Source organism: Fusarium sambucinum, chromosome I, assembly GCF_050947815.1.
Source record: "Fusarium sambucinum isolate potato_lamoka chromosome I, whole genome shotgun sequence".
NCBI lineage: Eukaryota > Fungi > Ascomycota > Sordariomycetes > Hypocreales > Nectriaceae > Fusarium > Fusarium sambucinum.
The window spans coordinates 7,233,423-7,251,232 of record NC_139294.1 but is presented as its reverse complement, the minus strand read 5'-3'; the positions used below and the strand labels follow the sequence as shown (position 1 = coordinate 7,251,232).

Genomic DNA, 17,810 nt, shown 5'->3' with positions numbered 1-17,810 from the left:
ATTTATCAATATTGGGTTATGTGTTCAAATCGGATAATTTTTCCAATGGTCTGTGAGAAGTCTATTCTGCAATTCCGAAGCTCAAGATGGTTGATATACCATTCTTATGAATACTGTACTATACCGCCTATAGTATGACCATTCTGCTGCAGTGTAATATCTGGATATGAAGCCTTTTGTATTATAGAAGATCCAGAAGAGGGCCGATGCACTGGAACGAGGGGTTTGAATAGGTAGGGATGGATAAGGAAGACAAATATTCGGGCCATCTATCACACGTCAGGGCTGTTTCTTCCTACGGTGTAGTGAACCAGTGAGTTCCGACGATTGAGTAAGTGGTAGGGCATTCTACTGTTGTAGGCAAATTTTATAATGTTAGTGATTCACAGAAATCTGGTGATGGCCAAATGAGAAACTCGCTAACTAGATGCCCAAGATTTTCATTTCACTCCGATCTACTTTGGGGATACATTGATCAGCGTGATAGCCACCTCAATCCGTGACTGAAAGTGGGAGCGTCAATCGCGGCAAGCGGCGGAAGGTCAATGCATCGTGGATTGAGAATGTTTCAGGTCCAGCACACTGCCGAAATGCATTGTCGTGCATTGAAGACCTGATAAGTCTACTGGTTCTTACTGGAAGTGTATCCTCCATTTAACTTGAGCTGTGCTATTCGCATATACCATATTGCTAGTATATAAATGCATTAGAATGAGGGGTCGCAACTAATAAGTACTCATCTACTGGGCAGCAGAAAGAATGGCGTCCTGATCAAAGTCTTATGGTATAAAAATAAATAGTCTAAGAACTATAGCCTAAACCGCCTTCCCGATCCGTTGACCGCCCAATCCCCCCTATGACCGACTGGGCTTAGTACAGCAAGCCACCGATGACCAGGTACATACGAGAAATTAGCGGGTGGCAATATATCTTTTGCACGGATGTGTGCTTGTACGGACGTATCGAGCCGATCAGGGCGTAAGGGACATAAAGTGACACACTAATTTCGTCTCTTATTATGCTCCCAGCGATCAAATTTTTCTGATACCCTAAAGCTCATGTCGAATTCAACCACCTAGGTCAGGAATGCTACAGCTTTGGGCTAGGTTTTCGGTAACAAGCATATATTGACAACGAATCTTCCTGGTTTCTCTTATTTCGGGATTCTAGGATGACACAATGTTTCACCGCGCGTGTTTACAATGTCCGTCATCTGTAGACCCCGGCGATCCTTGGGAGATCGTGGAGCCCTAGTGAGAGTGTTAACGACTGCTCCTCAGGGTATTAGAAAAATTGACCTCTGGAAGCATATGAGACGAAATTAGCGGGTCACTTTATGCTTCTTAGGCTATAGTTCTTGGACTATTTATTTTTATACTATAAGACTTAGGCGGCCATTTTTTCTGCTACACAGTAGCTGCTGTCCGAAGATTGAGTCATGGCTAGATGATGAGCCAGGCTTCATTGCTCCTGTGTCTATCCGTCGCCCGCAGAGGACTTGCGAAAGACCGCCGCGTGTCTCAGTTGGAGACGGGGTCTTACGACAGAAGGCCTTTCAGCCTTGGTAGATTAATCAGGCCACGGGAGAACAGATGTCATGTGCTTGTCGATTTCATCATCAAGACGGATCACAAACTCTAGTGCCGTTCTAATTGCTCTCCTCTATTCAGTATCAATAATTCATCACCGTAGATAGGACTCCTTGGGTTTTGGTCACTTTAATCTCCGGTCCAGCATTGTAATCAAACAATCCACGAGTTCCTCCAGTGTGCTCAACAACTTTGCATTAAACCTGCGACACACGGCGTCCACGTTTCCTCTCTTTCTGTAGTCAGGATGGGCGCAGACAATGACTGACTTTGTCCTGACCGCCAAGCCAAGCTCCATGAGACTTATCGGTGCCTCCGTGGCTTTGTGAAACATGAAGACAACGATGTCTGCGGTTTCTTGCATATTTAGCTCCCACGAGACTTGCTCCACCCATCGGTTATCAGAGAAATCTTCTCTCCATGTGCTGTCCCAGTCGGGTCGATTCGGGTTCAGGATTGCGATGGGATAGCTGTTCAGCGCATCTGTGAGGGCTTGGCGCCAATCTGGCTCACCTGTGCTTGTTGTAACGCCCGCGAGAAAGATGGATGTTATTTGTTCGCTCAAGTTTGTTGGTTGCGGCGCCATGACCACAATAGCTTGCGAAGTCATCTTCACTTCTCTTTACTTATGACAAGTAAACGATTGAATGATGCCGAGCCCCGCTTCTCACAATTTGTCCTGTCATCTTTATATGTTGCATTATGATTGGATGGTGGTACAAATCACTTGACGCAGTCGCACCATCAGCTCAGGTTTCAATTGAGGCGGAAGTAGACTGTCGTCACATGATTTCCAAACCTAGGTAGTGAGGTCATGATGTACAATCTAAAGGCATCTTTTCGCGGAGCCAAAAAGAAGGGTACAAACCTTGTTGAGCACAATTGCTGTGTTGTCTGGTGAGTACCAGAAAAGTTTAGCCTCCCAAGTGACAGGTGACCTACTAACTTCTTTTTTATGTTTCTTGCGACTAATTGTTCTGATACCCGGTGGGGTATCAGTTTAAACAAACGTCAAAACCATTCACGGGCTTTATATCCTCGTTTGTGTTACGCATCAGTGAAACGAAGCTCCAGGCAACCAAGTCTCATTGCATCGATTAGACTTTGAGAAGCCCCCCAGGCACCCAAAAGGCGGGGTTATGTAAATTTCATACTTTTTCTCATTTTCATCCAGCTATATAAACCAAAACCTTTCCACAGTCAGTCAACTTCCATCACTCTCACTCATCTTTTCGCGTTGTGTCTCCCAACAACATGGCAGAGTCTATCGCGTCTATCCCCATTGGTATTGGCCCCGCAGTGTGGGATTACACCGGTGATCCTTCACCGAAGTCCATCACTCCATCTGCGGTCACTCCATTTCCGGTCGCTTTTCTTGAAGAACCCGAGAGCCCCGAGCAACGATATTACTATGCCAACAAAATTCAGGACACCATTCGGCAGTTTAACTCTAAGTTCTGTATCCGAGTTGAACACCTTGCCACAATCCTACTCATCTCTTTCGAAAGTCTCGAGATCAAAGGTTACCTTTGCCATGAGAGTCACCTCCCTCAAGTCCTGGAGACACGACTAAAGAGTATCTCACCATTTTGTAAACACTGTAAGAGCATTTAAATACTTACTTGCTATTAGGAATACTCAGCTAACTAAGATTGCAGACATGCTTCACCTTAACCCGAACAACCTTGATTCAGGAGAGAAAAGGGAGAAATGGATACACGCCTTGCCTAAGACGGTAGAAGCCAGCCGCGAGCTGGAGTCCGATATGAGCTACAACGATTTTTTATTGGCGATCCATTCCCGTTCATCTTTCGTAACTAACACGGGTGACCCGAGATTTCCCAAGAATAAAGGCAAGAGGGAGCAAACCAACTGCAGATTGCGCGATGCAAATCAATGTGTTTTGACTCAAAGACCCAACCCTTCTGTCTTTTGGTTCATTCCTGAGAAATGGAATCATAACGCGACCCACAATGATGCTACAGGCAACTTGGAAGCGGGATGCCTTTACTTAACCGATATTGACCTTTTACACGATCTCCATAGTGCTTCTGAGCTTGGCAAGACTCATCGAGTTTGGAATATGATCTGCGTTGACAAGGTAATTCGTGATCTTCTTATGGAAGGTTTATGTGCATTCAAGTTTATCAGCAGATCACAACTGGACGATACAACTTTTGAAGTGCTATTGGAATTCTTCTGGATGCCTAGACTTATTGGAAGGTTCAATCAACCCATGGATCTTAACACTTTCATCAACGGAGATTACACCGAAAAATTCAACCATGAAAAGGCAAACCTTGTCGATGAAATCCGCAAATTCTCCAACGGAGACTGTTCCCCGGAACCAGACTGTCAACAACAATTGTCCGCGATATCGTCTTCCTCCCTTTCATCAGGACATCGAGTCTTGATACAAATGCCAGAACAAGAATCGAAGCTATTTGAGTCCGTGGTCAAGATTCATTGGGCTTGTGTCACATTTACAGCTCTTTGTGGTGGCGCTGGGCGTGCTTGGCACTTGACTGGCGAGAATCAAAGAAATGGCTCTCTAGAGCCGAGGGATGAGGCATTCGAAGAGAGTGAAAACGAGAGAAAGGCGAAGGAGGAGGCGAAGGAGAAGGAGGAGAAGAAGAAGAAGAAGAAAAAGAAGAAGAGAAAGAGGACGCTCATCTTCGGGCGCAAAAAAGAGGAGTAGCACCGCTTCTGACGCAAAAAAGTCGCCCTGGCGCTGGGAGACAATGATGGATGAGTCATCTAGTTTGTAACTTCACTCAGGTTTGGGTTTTCTCTGGTTACCACCATTAGTTTACTGTATCTCGACCATGAAATTGCTATCTGAATTTGCCTGCGTGTTGTTTGTAGCTAGAACTCTCTGCAAATATTTTGCCTGTGACTGTTCTATAACTACACCTTCTTCACAATGTTTGTGGTGCTGGCTTGTTTCTTCCTGCGATATGGCGAGTTTCTACTTGCGTAAGAGATAGAGCATTCTGTTACTGTGGGAAGTTTTTACAAGCTCCGGACACATTTTATGATGACTTGCCTCCAATGAAAACGACAAGCGTTTCAAAACCTCGCTGCGCTGTCCTTCAGAATGGCGGTGATTATTTCTCCGGTTATTCTCTATTTGGTCTCATGTCCCGAGGTATTTCCGCAATCTCTCAACGATCAAGGGTATACCAGCAGTCGCTTTTGGCTTCCAATTTTCATCCACGCTCCGTGTCACTGTCAGTTGTGAAAGGGCCCTCGACAGCTCATGCATCTCAACAACATCGCGGCTGTCCAAAAGTCCTTCGCGACGATTCAACCTCCACAGTAGATCAAGTGCCTGTACCTTGACTTCCTCATCTTTTGTAACCGTTGCAATGAAAGTTAAGCCTGAGATCAGATCTCCGTCGAGTGAGTATGTTGGCTGCTGAAGGGCAAGGATAGGAGCTGCTGCTTTCCGAGCTGCTGCTAGGAAAGGTTCGAACACTTTAAGACTTGGGCCTGCTTCATCATCCGTCTTTTCGTAAGAGTCGATCACCATTTGCCAATAACTTTGTCGCAGACATAAGTTGTCGTACTGCTGTACCTCTCTTTCTGACAAGCCTCCTGGTTTGAGATGACAAAATGCATCCAGTCGCACAGTCCACTCGTCCAGGGATTCTTGCAGCTTGTGGCTTGCCTCGGCCATGAGACGCTCTTTGTCGCCTTCGTCGCTGCACTCGTAATGCCATGGCTTCTCGTCTTGAAGAACATCCAACTGTCGCAACACGAGAGACACCTCGTCGAGACTGCTGAATGAACCGACCGATTGTGAGTCTTGGGTTGCATTTTTGCGGTACCACTGTGTTACACCCGAGGTCGCTTCGTTAGGCGGCATAAAGTTGGAAGACTCGACTTGAAGCCTGCAGAACATTTCTGCAAGCTTATTGGTTATCATACGGTCTTCAAAAGTTGATGATGGTAGCTTTGAGTGAAACAATGCCAATCCCGCGCGAAGATGTTTGAGAAATTCGTCGTACCGGCCCGTGAGACGTTCAAAGGAGATAAACAGTAGGCAACATATCATGACAACATGTAGATTTTGGGCGGAATTTGCTGTCATGCTTGGGATAATGGACGCGATTGCCTTGTTGTATTGCTGAATCATGAAATTTTGTATTTCATCGATGTTTGGGTGACCATTTGCCCGAGCCATGAACAGCCGATGTGAGGCGCCCACAGCAACGACGCTGTATCGAATTGACTCATGCTTGTGTCCCATGGGAAGAACATATCTGATCCAGAAATTGGTCGATTCTGCAGAAAGTGAGAGTTGCGACGCTGTGAGTTGTAAGAAATGCTGAAAGTATGGGGACTCGTGGCTTGTGAAAGAAGGAACATCATGGATGGGAGCTCCCAGTGGTATCAGCGTCAACTTGACCGGTGCTGTCTTTGTCTTGGTTCTTTTTCGAGGCGGCTTGGGAGGTTTCGGTGGCGGATAACCATCGCACTTCATCTTGTCCTTGGAACAACGTTCACATGTTGGTTTGGCCTCGTCACATTTGAGATGGCGAATTCTGTGCTGATAAGTATTTGACTAAAAAAGTGTCATGAGATCCTTACTTGCTGCGAAGTGGCAAAAATTAGATTAGTTTCAAGCATGAATGATGGAAAGGTGATTAAACGTACCAAGTAATGCACCCATTGCGGCTTTTAGGGGCAGATGTACGAGTATATCTAGCCCTGGTGGCCGTCATTACCTGGACGGCCGACATTGATGCAGGTGTGCTGCCGATACGAAATAACCTATAGGAAGTAAGAAGATCAATGTAAAGTAGTAAGACAAGCGGCAGAAACTGTGCCCTGTAGACATATGCGACATGACTGTAGTGCAAAAGGGGGACCCATCCAAAGGCTAACTGATTTCGATCGGGTTAGCCTTGGTTGGCTTGCTTGTCAATGAAACGATGTAATCGCAATATGAATCTCTCCTTGGGATCCATGTCACACTAACACTGATCTAGTGGAGTCACTCGGTATTCCCGACTGTCACCTTTTTACGTAGGAACCAATCATATATCACCTTGAGCCCATTCAGTGGGTATCAGAAGAGTTGGCCTATGAGGTTTACAGTACAAAAATAAACAACTCAACAAGCCCGATCTAATCGGCGGAACCTGACCTACTAATTTCGGCACCTATGCTTCTAACAGTCATTTTCTCTGGTGCTTTGAAGCCCATCCACCTGGTCCGTGGTGACAGAATTGACGTGAAACCCACTGGTTTGATTCCAGTTGCACAGGGCATCTGAAAAATATCATGCGAATAAACATGACAGTACCTTACAATTCTCGTTCAAATCCTTCGCATTTGCCATCTCCAATCCTCCCTATCAATACCCGCCACCATGTCATTCGTCCCCATGGAAGAAGAAACCCGCTTCAGAGGGCTTCAGGCCAGCCGGACTGCCACCTGGAAGTACCTCTTCTCAGTCTTCCTGCGATGGTTGGTCACTTTACTGCTCAGCCTCGCAATCTGGAAGATTTTGTGGTTCTACTCCGAAGGCATGGTCATCATGGCGAAACCGGCTACACGCGACTTTAATGTTTGGATCACAGGACTTACTATCGCTCTTGGGTTGGCATTTGCTGGCAGTCTCGACAAGTTGGCCAAAGATACACGGTGGTGGATATTGTCCCGTCGACGCCGATCTCGCAGAAAGGTATACACACCATCTTTCATCCTTCCGACATGCCCTGTAGGCTGACAGTTCCCATAGGTAGAAGCTATCCTAGAGGCCGAAAACGTGCTAGCTATTTTGCGGATGGCCTTTAGCTCGCGCCGTATCACTATCCATGTCACCGCTTTGTCCTGGTTCTTAGTGTTTGTGGTGAGTTTTGTACACCTGACTGCCGACTACGCAAGTACTGACATCACTAGGCCTCGCAAATAGGCCTCGCTGTCCTTGGTTTGTTCTACTCGGTGGATGTGTCAGACAAACTTGCCCTGCAGGTGGCACCTGGCAACGTGTCAATAGCCAACATGTCTGCGGTTCAGCCTCTTGGATTCGTCTTTTCCAATAGTCAGTCCAGAAGCGATCAAGAATATGCTGCCAATATGTAAGTTCAAATACCTCGCTTGCCCAGATTGTAGTGTCAGCATCTGATGTTCAATAGGTACGGTGCCATGTCACTCACATACTTGACCGGAGTTCGTGGCCTCGAACCCCAAATCGGTGACCTACGACTCGCCTCTGATCCGGATTTATTCTGCGACTTGGAAGGATGCGATTTTATATTCGTCGAATCATCAGTTCCATCAGATCCAGAGGAGGAACTGGCTGATATGTCATCATGGCAACCGATAATAGTAGCCACACCACGCAAGATGACTGTGTCCACAAAGTGCGAAGCATATCCTGTGGTAAGTGGTGGCGACGGGTCATCCACTGAGATTGAGTATCGAAAGAATGCCACCAATGGAGGTAGTCGGGAAACCGTTCGTGTCAGTGTTCCATTGACCGCGGTGACCGAACAGACAATCTTCATAACCAACACATCCTTTACCTGTGGTCCTGGCTGCAGCACCGTCACGGCGTTTGAGACATCGACCAAAGATCCCTGGTTTTACACGTGCAATACGACTGTAGGTTCTGTTGCTAACGCTACGATACCGGAACACGAGGTATCAGAACACGTACGGCTTTTGGCATCCCATGCTATCGCTCTTCAAGGCTTCGCAGCCAATTCGACATTTAACGACACTGAATTGCAGTACCAAGTGTACCCAGTTCAGTCACCGTTTGGAACTCCCCTCGAGGGTATGGCACAGGCGATGGAGCTTACAGTGTCGCGCTTCGCAGCAGGTGTCATCGCAATGGTAGCAAAGGTCAATGAACATATCATGGTTGACGGATTGCCGCCCGCGAAGGGATCTAGTCTCAACGTCGACCACTGGGACTACATATGGATCGTTTTGACTGTCATCGTCTGCTTCCAGTTCGTGTTCAGCGTGGTTGTCGCTTTCATGGCTGCGAGGGTGGTCATACCTCCTGGAGGGGCGACGTCCATGGCAAAAGTATTACGTGCTATGGCTGCTGACGGGAGTCCTAACGAGACAGACTGGATATACCGAAGTCAGAAAGTTTCAGCCGATGGGGTTTACGACTTGTATCTTGAAGGACGTCCACATGGTGGGCTACAAGGAAAAGGCTTTTGAGCATAATTGACATGATTGATGGGGTAGAAGTAGTATTTCTGTGTTTGATACCAGGAAGAGAAAAAGGGTTCCAAGGTGTCAAATTTACGATTCGGCATTGCATAGAGGCATAGATTGCATGGACAGTGGGGAATATTAGAGTGTATCAGGGGCATCTTGGGAATTTTGATTCTACAGCATTTCATTAATTAAGTTCTCGCTACAAATGAACTGAAACACCGCGCGACATCGCTGTGGGCAGGCAAAACTTTTCCATGAACTCTTGCGCTTCTTCACCACTTCAATATTAACTTCAGCTCTAACCAGGACAATAACCCTTCTTCAGTTCGTTCATGATTCCACTGTTTTATTACCTTCTAACATATTTCGGTATAATTCCCCTTATCAGGATAGTGTTGTCTCGAGGGCCGAACTTGACTCCATCCATCGGCAAAGGCGGCCTGGGCAGCTCTATCACTCCATGCACGGGACAGTCCCTGAGATATCAAGAGCCAGACGCCAAGATGTATGGATGGGTTTAGGAATTAACTACTTCTTGCACTACCCATCTCTTCGAAGAACACACGACAAGAGTAGTAAATGTAACGATCTAGTATCAATGAGGTGATGAATATTTGATGATAGAGAAAGCATTGAGATTTCAATATCTTTGTTCTGCTGGGAGAAGTGGTTAAAGCAGATACAGGGATAGAGCTCCAGAGAGTTGGTGCTGTGTCATGCCGTTCATTTCGGTGCTTAATGTTCATTTCAGTATCTGATCAATCCTTGCTGCGTGAGCTATCAGCATCTTCAATGTTTTATTAACAACTTGGACTATCGACAAAGGTTTTTTTTGCCTTTGAGTAAGATACAATATTCCCAAAATTTAAATGTAGTAGTATATATGCTTAATTGATAAGAACTACGCAAGATATTCTCAAAGAAGAAGGAGAAGAGAAAGTCAGTGTTAATGCAAACAGGGCGAAGCCCTTTTCCAAGATGGCCAGGTCCATCGCCTAATCTACTTAAATGACCCAGGAGGGCACTCGGGGGTAGTAGGGTAAGTAGTTCCATCATTTTGCCAGCCTCGAAGTCGGGAGAAGCGACTCCAAAGATAACGAACGAACCACCCCTCAAATCGAGTGATCTTGGGAAGATGAGCACCCTGATCCGTAGGCTCCATCACCATTTGCTCGTCGAGGTTGGGTGGAAGCCACAGGATGGAACAGAGGGAAGTCTTGTTGCTGTGGTCGTTGACGTAATCGCGTAGGCCAAAGGTGTGACCCTAAGAATGTTAGTGTTTGTGATGCCAATGTAAGAGAAGTGAATAACGCACCACCTCGTGAACCAAGATAGACCAGTTACCCAACTGGCTTCCAACAGTGTCCCAGCCATACTCGCTGATAGTGATGCCCTCGCCACTAGCTGCACCCATGTTGTGTTCGCCCCAGCTCTTGTCGACCAGGAAATACTGCTGGAATCGATTCTCTTCACCGCGGCCACACTTGGAAAAGTCTCCGTCAGAGTTCAGGTGTCGTGAGCAACCGGGATCGCAGGTAGGAACTCCATCATCGTCTTTGAACTCGGTGTAGACGTGGAAATCATCGCGGTTTCCTACCAGCTGGCTATCGTTGGCTACAGCCCATGCGATGACATTGTGCTTGACCTCCTTGAAGGGGAAGTTATCCCAGCCTGGGAGCCACTCGAGCCACTGCTCATATTGTTGAACGAGCTGGGTGTGGATATAATTTCTGGTTTCCTCATCGAGGACCTTATCCGAGTTCCATCTCATGCAAACATTGACAGTGCTAATATACATCAGTAATGGTCTTTGCAATAATTCACTTCATCCATACCCATTTCCATCGATGATCTGGTCAAGAGCCCAGTTGTGATACTCTGTGAAGCCGGGCCCATCTGGGAACATGGCGTTTGACATTATTTCGGTGTTATCCCATGCCATAGGTAGAGATTTCTCCCACTTCTTCGGGATAGGATCGTTGGGCGAATCGACGAAGGTAGCGGTGGCAAGACGAAGCATGGCTGTCGTCGAGAAGACGACGTGACTGAGGCGAGATACCATGGTGCAGTATTTATGATGAAAAGCGAAAGACTAGTAGTGAGTGTTGGTGGTGAAGAGCAGAAGAGACGGCGGCGAGGAGTTAACTTATAGTCAAAGTCCAGTAGTCTTCCTTACTTGACCGCTGATGCCAAGGCAGAAGATGTGGATGTGGCCAGGCATTTCTCCGAGGTAGATGCTATGACCATGACTCAACGGTAGTACTTGGCAAGGCAGATTCCATCTTTCACTCCATCATGTCTTTTGCATGTAGATTGTCTTGCTCCATTCGTTGTCTTGTGGTGTTGCCCCAGTGTTGTACCCCCAATTCATACTTCCACCAACATGTTGGCCTGTTCTTAGCCTGAAATAGTCAAGATGTGCATAGTCCCACTTATAACCACTTCTATACATTTTGATTGGTATCTACGTAATTTTTTGACATTCTTCACGGGTCTGGCCGTTCTCTTGGCGTCAGGTACATGTAACGGTTTGGCTGTAAAACACGGTACATTTCAATGCAGCCTTGTTCTCACCGTTTTCCTCGATTTCTGACAAAGGTGCATTTCTCAACACACCGCTGATGTCTTGCTCGCCCAATCTAGTCGTGGGATAGCCTCTTCACTCCGGGTCTTCATCTTTCCGTGCTGTGCCCCCTTAGACAATGGATGTTGCCATTCTAGGGTAGGACAAGACTGGCGGCAATGGAAACAATCTGACAACCATTTCACAATCTAATTGAAGCTCTGGCTTGTGTTGATGAGCCAAATCTCTAGCATTATGATCAATGACGTCACTTCCTGGCAGACTATTGTGCCTTTTGCTACGATACACCTTGAGAATGTGTTAAATAAAACACTGACCCCTATGCCTAGCAAATCATCGCATACTGTACATCGTAACCACCATGAAGCTCTGCATACTCTTTTACTGTTGACTTGCGGAGCTATGAATCTGCTTTCCATAATGAATAAATTAAAATAGAGAGTAATTGACATTATAATCCTGTTCTTTGCTTTTCAACAATCCTCTCAACTAAAATGCTTCCGACCCCATCAATGGCAATCATCTTCAGCAAAATCCCAACGCAGCTGTCTCCAAAATTACAGAGTACTTCTAACCGACGGTGGCTAGTATTTGCAAATGATATAAACCGCGTGTAGGAGTCCAGGAATGAAGACTACTCATGTCAGTACCATTATAGCTTGATAGGAATCAGGTGTGATACATAGACATGTGAGGAGGAGATTGATCCAGAAATCGCCTCCACATCCTCTCTCCATAAAGACACCAAGAGGTGGGATGAAGATTGCGGCCAAAATCTTGCAGGGGTCACTAGACGACAGTTAGCCATTATATACTTGACTTGTGTCGGGAGAGGGAATGTCGAAGACATACGTGCAAGTAAAAGGCATCGTTTCGGTTGTAGGTAGAGATTGGTATTATAAAGTTGTTAATTCTTTGGTTGTAAGTCGATGAATGAAGTAGTGTGCGAATGAGGGATAGAATGATTTGACTAACGTAGAAGCAAACTCGTCTTTTATAACTCTATCACCTTTTGTTTCGAGAACCTAGGATACAGGTATCTACCGAATATCTTAGGGTGCTCATCTACCGAGTCAGGGATGTTGCCAGCACTCAGCCCCGTGGCGCTGAAGCTTTGGACAACTTGAGGCACTTGTGGAACTTTAACTAGCTCGTTCAAGTGTGGATTGACTTGGAAGTTAATCTGTCTCCATAACAGACCTGAAAAGGCACACTAGCCTTAAATCGGTTCAAATTGGACATTTCCAATGCTGTGATTGGCTTCTTCGTGTTTTTGTACACTCGGTATCGTCCGAACCACATCTGGGCATCCATACCGCTGTTACAGACCGTAGGGCTAAGGGGTTGCAGAAATTACATCCCGCGTTTTAGTCTGCCAAAGCCGAATGCGAGATGCTAAATGGCCTATCAATTGGGTATAGATGGACACAATCCAAGAGTAACCTTGAACAAGATCGGTGGATATCTGCAACATGATGGGCGGGATCGTTATGTACACAGTATATATCACGTCGCAGACATAATGCTTACCTCGCGACAAAGCTTGGTACAATCCATGGAATATAGGTAGGCTGCCTACTAACCGTCAGCCCAAGTTTCAGTTGAGGCGGGAGTAAACTGTTGCCACCTGATTACCCAGCCTGCATCTCATACAAACGAGGCCATGATGTATACAAAAGCTTTTCGGAATCTTGAGTTTCGATGCAATCTGTTAGCGGAGCTGATAAAATAATTTTAAGAGTACAAACCTAATCGAGCACAGTCATCTCCTCGTTTATATTACGCATCAGTAAAAATGAATCGGAGCTCCAGGCAATCAAGAGGCGGGGTTAAACTCTGTAATGTATTAACATTTTCCGATTCTTCAACAGTTATATAAACCCAGACCTTTCAGCTACAAGATAAATCTCATCAAACAACCTTCAGACATAATCACCATCAACATGGACTTGAACCTGCCAACCCGCCCAACTGCGTCAAGTGAAGCGACCAGCTCACAGTCCACTCCCCAGAGGGTAACTTTTCCAATCGCTTGTTTGACAGGAGGAGAGAGCAGACTCAAGGAGCGCTATGAGTGTGCCAAATCCATCGAAGCGTGTATCCAGCGCTATTATGAACCCCAGTTCCGTCTCCGAGTTGAACACTTTGTTACGATTCTGCTTGTTCCTTTCAAAAGTCTTGAGCCGAATGGTGGTCTTTCATACAAGACAAACACCGGTCACACCCTAAAAGATCGACTGGAAAGTGTCTCACCATTCTGTAAACATTGTAAGAATGCCTATCTGAACCATCACTGGCCCCAAGGAAGAATTAGCTAACTGGGAGTACAGACATGCTTCATCTTGACCCCGGAAACTTGAGGAAGAACTATTGGAGTCACGCTATACCTAAGGAGCTAAAGCCTCAGAAACCGCTGGACTCCAACATGACCCCAGGCGAGATAAACCGGTCGATGTACTACCGTGCATCTTTCAAAACTTCAACGACTTCCGACATAATTTCTAACAACGTCGGCGACAAGGAGGAGGTCAAGTGCAGATCGCGCGATAACAGATATATTTTATCTCAAAGCGATCACCCTCCTATCTTTTGGTTCATTCCGCGTGGTTTCAATAACAACGTGGCCAACAATAACGCGACAGGTAATTTTAAAGCGGGATATTGGCACTTGACTAGGGTCGATCTTTTAAATGACCTGCACAGTAATCGTCAACTTGGCAAGACTCACAAAGTCTGGAATATGATCTGTATTGACAAGAGGTATTATGGTTATCTCCAAAAGGGTCTTTGTGCATTCAAGTTCTGGGGCTATAAAACACTGGATGATGGACATGTTCAGGTTTGCTTGAAATTCTTCTGGATGCCTGAGATGCTTGGACGATTCAATCAAGTCATAGATCTCAACACAATCAAGCAATTCGACCCCGCTTCGATACCTGATGGGTCTCCAACCTTCAACCCTACCAAGGTAAAACCGAATAAGGATCTCAGTGTTGACCTCCATATCTTCGAAAACCAAGGATGCCCCCGCCCCGAACAAGTCAAAAACTGCCAAGCACCATCGGGCAAAAGCATATTGATAAATATGTCAGAGCAAGATGCGAAGCTATTCCAACAAGTAGTCACTATACATTGGAACTGTGTTACATTTGCAGCTCTTTGTGGTGGTGCTGGGAAAGCTTGGTTCTTGACTGGCAAGAGTCAAGTAGATGGCTCTCTTCAGCCGAGGGATAAGGAATTTAAACAAACATTTGAGGATCTATGATGGAAAGAGTATCCAATGACACATAAACCAACTTTGCTGATAAGAGAGGCTTTACTCTTGCAGAGGCACACAATATTGCCTGCATCACATCCGATGGCTTCGTGGAGATTTCCAAGGCACACAGCGACACAGTTTGGGACCTAAGATGCCAAGGCAGGGAGGGAAGTTTAAGTTAGTGACGAGAGAGTTGCTATAGCTCGAGCGGCGATAGCCACGAGGGAGATAAGAAGAGCGGACTTGGTAAGAGAGAACATGATGTTGATTTGTTGAAAGTATATAAAGGAGGGTACTGGTAAGATATGATAGATAAGCTGGAGGATATTTAATTGATAAGTAGTAGAATAGAGAAATAGAAGTTGGTATTTATATCGAGCTATCTCGAAACTCGGTGCAATCATGGCCTCCTGAAGGTATGACCAATAGAACAATACGTATCTTGGTCAACATCCATGCCAACTTTGGCATACTGAGATAGTGGAGTTAACCCAACTCTATGAGTCATCTGATTGGCCTTTACGTATTTTTATGCTTCCAACGGTCAATTTTTCTGATACCCTGATGAGAGGCTAGCAGGGCCCTGAGAGGGTCAGGCTACAAGAGGGAAGGAAGTGGGGGCCTGAGGCACCCACCACGCCAACAGGTACATAATGCAAAAAGGCCAATCACCGAGGATGTCTGTCGCAGCAAGTGTAAGTCCTTCTAACGTCCTCTATATCAGAGAAACTAATATCTCTTAGCTGTCGCCTACATCACTGCGGTGTCTGGTGGTTCCAGGGAGCTCTCTCCAGTGACAGCTGTCTACGTGTAAGTTCTTTCCTGAGTATCACGTGACATTAGTTCAATCAACAGAGTGGTGTCGCACTAGCTGTTCCCAAGAATGAGAAGAAAAAAGAAGAAGGAGGAGGACAAGAGGGATGAGAAAAAAGAGGCAGATAATGGATTTGCGGCCGTCATACGTGCCATAAAGAAATTTCAATTTAACGACTAGACTAGATATCTGGTCAGACAACACCGATTATGGCTTTAGCCTCTAAACTTTAGTATATCAACATGATTTTCAAGATCTCTTAAGCTTTCGCCCAGGCCTTCTCAATTTCCTCTAGGTTTTCAACAAAGGTTAATCTGTCCGCGCAGATCAAATTTTCAACAGTGTTCAGATCAAAGGTCCCCAAGACAAGGTTTTCCTTTCAAAGCCTCATGCGGCAACAACTCTATTATAGAGGTTATACTTGCAACCTCAGTCAAAGTCAGTCAATCCCGGTCTCTTGTTGCACATAGCTGACCACTGTCGTAGTTCTCGTACACGACGCCAAATTAAGATGACACAGATCAGAACTTGTTCGTTGATTTGACTAGAAAATGGCGGCCCAGTAACTGTAAACCTTATCAAGCACAGTCGGCAGGGGAAAGGGAGCCACTTTCACAGTAAACCACTTCTACTTCGACCTGCATCTGCAGTGACGATGAGTCGGAGCTCTAGGCAGCCAAGAGGCGGAGCTAAACTCTATGCAATTACATTAACTTTCTTCTCGATTCTCACACAGCTATATAGACCCAGACATTTCCACGGTCAGATAATTCTTATTCAACTTCACTCTTTTTTTCCACTTTGTGTCCTCCCAGCAACATGGCCGAGGATTTTGACTCGGCAATTCCCCCGTTCACGGGGAGTCATCCGCCCAGCCCTTCTTCACGACCGCCATTATCCACAGTCCAGCTTCCCACGATCCTTTCAATTCCGATCAGTTGTCTCAAACAGCCCGCGTACTTGGAGCGATATGACTATATCCGAAACATTGAGAGGTCTATCCAGATGCTACAACCTGATTTCCGTATCCGAGTTGAAGATCTTGCCACACTCTTAATTGTTTCTATTACAGATCTCCGTGAAAAAGGTGTACTTTCACCTGTATCTTGCATCCCTCACGAACTACAAGAGCGACTAGTCGACATCTCACCATTTTGCAAGCACTGTAAGAATCCACCCCCAGCCGGTAGCAGAAACGTTGGCCTCCTGAGTCTTGAGATAAACTGGCCTGCCTATTTCGTCTCTTATGCTTCTAGCGGCCACCTTTTCTGATACCCTGAGACTCAGTTCTTGGATAAATTAGTTGACAAAAATTACAGACATGCTTCACCTTGATCCGGAAAACATTGATCCGACAATCACAAAGAAATTCGAGAAATGGCATCACGCTATTCCTGGAAAACCAAAAGTAATGCCCCGACTGAACCCAAACATGGACCCATACGAGGTTACGATGTCGATGTACTACAACTCGTGTTTTAAAACTGGAGATGGCACCCTGTGCCTTCCTGACGACTCCTATAAGGAAGAAGAGAATAAATGCAAAGTACGTGATAGAAATAAATGTATCATAACAGGAAGACCTAACCCTAGTGTATTTTGGTTTATTCCTCGGGGTTGGAATAACACTAAAGAACACAATAATGCCACCGGCAATCTTGAAGTAGGATGTTATTACTTAACCGGCGTTGACCTTCTAGAGGATATCCAAAGTTCGACCCAGCTTGGCAAGACCCAGAAGGCTTGGAATATGCTCTGCATCGACCCAGTCATTTATAAACTTCTTGTGCAGGGTCTCTGTGCATTCTTTTATAGTGGCATTAAACGGAACCTTCTCGGCGGAAAATGCCAGATGCAATTGAAATTCGTCTGGATGCCTTTTCTACGCGGACGATTCAATCAAGTCATGGATCTCAACAAATTAAACGAATGCGGACTTAAACCCGACGACCATGGCTTCGAAACTTTCAGCTGCGACAAAGTGGGACAGGAACTAAGCGTTGATATCGACAGTGTCTGGCGACGAAACTTTCCCCCGGAACCACACTGCCAAAAAAAAGTGGCTGAAATGGGGATTCCGCCAATTGCATCAGGACGCATAGTATGGATAGAAGTGCCAGACCAAGAATCGAAGCTGTTGGAATCTGCGGTCAAGATACATTGGAGTTGCGTCATATTCACAGCTCTTTGCGGTGGCACAGGGCAAGCTTGGTTCTTGACAGGCATGAATCATAAAGACGGCTCTCTTCAACCGAGGGATAAGGAATTCAGAGAAGACAAAGAGAAGGAAGGGTAAGGCAGGGGGGGCAAAGTCTGGATAACTCGTCCCGTTCGAACCACTGAGAAGCTCACGAACGATGTTAAGCCATCCACTAT

General features: G+C 45.9%; 7 protein-coding genes across 7 annotated transcripts; 4 read left to right on the top strand and 3 right to left on the bottom strand.

Annotated features, from left to right (window-relative positions):
- Positions 1-1,713: 1,713 nt before the first annotated feature.
- FSST1_005062 (nucleoside 2-deoxyribosyltransferase domain-containing protein) lies at positions 1,714-2,199 on the bottom strand (the record flags this gene model as incomplete). Its single annotated transcript, XM_083231300.1, has 1 exon — positions 1,714-2,199. The coding sequence occupies one exon, from the start codon at positions 2,197-2,199 to the stop codon at positions 1,714-1,716; it is 486 nt and encodes a 161-aa protein (XP_083088492.1).
- Positions 2,200-2,843: 644 nt separating this feature from the next.
- Positions 2,844-4,287, top strand: FSST1_005061 (uncharacterized protein; the record flags this gene model as incomplete). Its single annotated transcript, XM_083231299.1, has 2 exons — positions 2,844-3,189; positions 3,248-4,287. The coding sequence occupies 2 exons, from the start codon at positions 2,844-2,846 to the stop codon at positions 4,285-4,287; spliced, it is 1,386 nt and encodes a 461-aa protein (XP_083088491.1).
- Positions 4,288-4,725: 438 nt separating this feature from the next.
- On the bottom strand, positions 4,726-6,075 carry FSST1_005060 (uncharacterized protein; the record flags this gene model as incomplete). Its single annotated transcript, XM_083231297.1, has 1 exon — positions 4,726-6,075. One exon carries the CDS (start codon positions 6,073-6,075, stop codon positions 4,726-4,728), a length of 1,350 nt encoding a protein of 449 aa, XP_083088490.1.
- An 891-nt stretch (positions 6,076-6,966) lies between these two features.
- FSST1_005059 (uncharacterized protein) lies at positions 6,967-8,777 on the top strand (the record flags this gene model as incomplete). Its single annotated transcript, XM_083231296.1, has 4 exons — positions 6,967-7,281; positions 7,339-7,449; positions 7,500-7,678; positions 7,736-8,777. The coding sequence occupies 4 exons, from the start codon at positions 6,967-6,969 to the stop codon at positions 8,775-8,777; spliced, it is 1,647 nt and encodes a 548-aa protein (XP_083088489.1).
- A 1,000-nt stretch (positions 8,778-9,777) lies between these two features.
- On the bottom strand, positions 9,778-10,839 carry FSST1_005058 (uncharacterized protein; the record flags this gene model as incomplete). The annotated part of the gene is made up of 3 exons (XM_083231295.1): positions 9,778-10,041; positions 10,093-10,564; positions 10,613-10,839. The coding sequence occupies 3 exons, from the start codon at positions 10,837-10,839 to the stop codon at positions 9,778-9,780; spliced, it is 963 nt and encodes a 320-aa protein (XP_083088488.1).
- Positions 10,840-13,304: 2,465 nt separating this feature from the next.
- FSST1_005057 (uncharacterized protein) lies at positions 13,305-14,626 on the top strand (the record flags this gene model as incomplete). Its single annotated transcript, XM_083231294.1, has 2 exons — positions 13,305-13,629; positions 13,692-14,626. The coding sequence occupies 2 exons, from the start codon at positions 13,305-13,307 to the stop codon at positions 14,624-14,626; spliced, it is 1,260 nt and encodes a 419-aa protein (XP_083088487.1).
- A 1,627-nt stretch (positions 14,627-16,253) lies between these two features.
- FSST1_005056 (uncharacterized protein) lies at positions 16,254-17,730 on the top strand (the record flags this gene model as incomplete). The annotated part of the gene is made up of 2 exons (XM_083231293.1): positions 16,254-16,599; positions 16,754-17,730. 2 exons carry the CDS (start codon positions 16,254-16,256, stop codon positions 17,728-17,730), a joined length of 1,323 nt encoding a protein of 440 aa, XP_083088486.1.
- Positions 17,731-17,810: the final 80 nt, after the last annotated feature.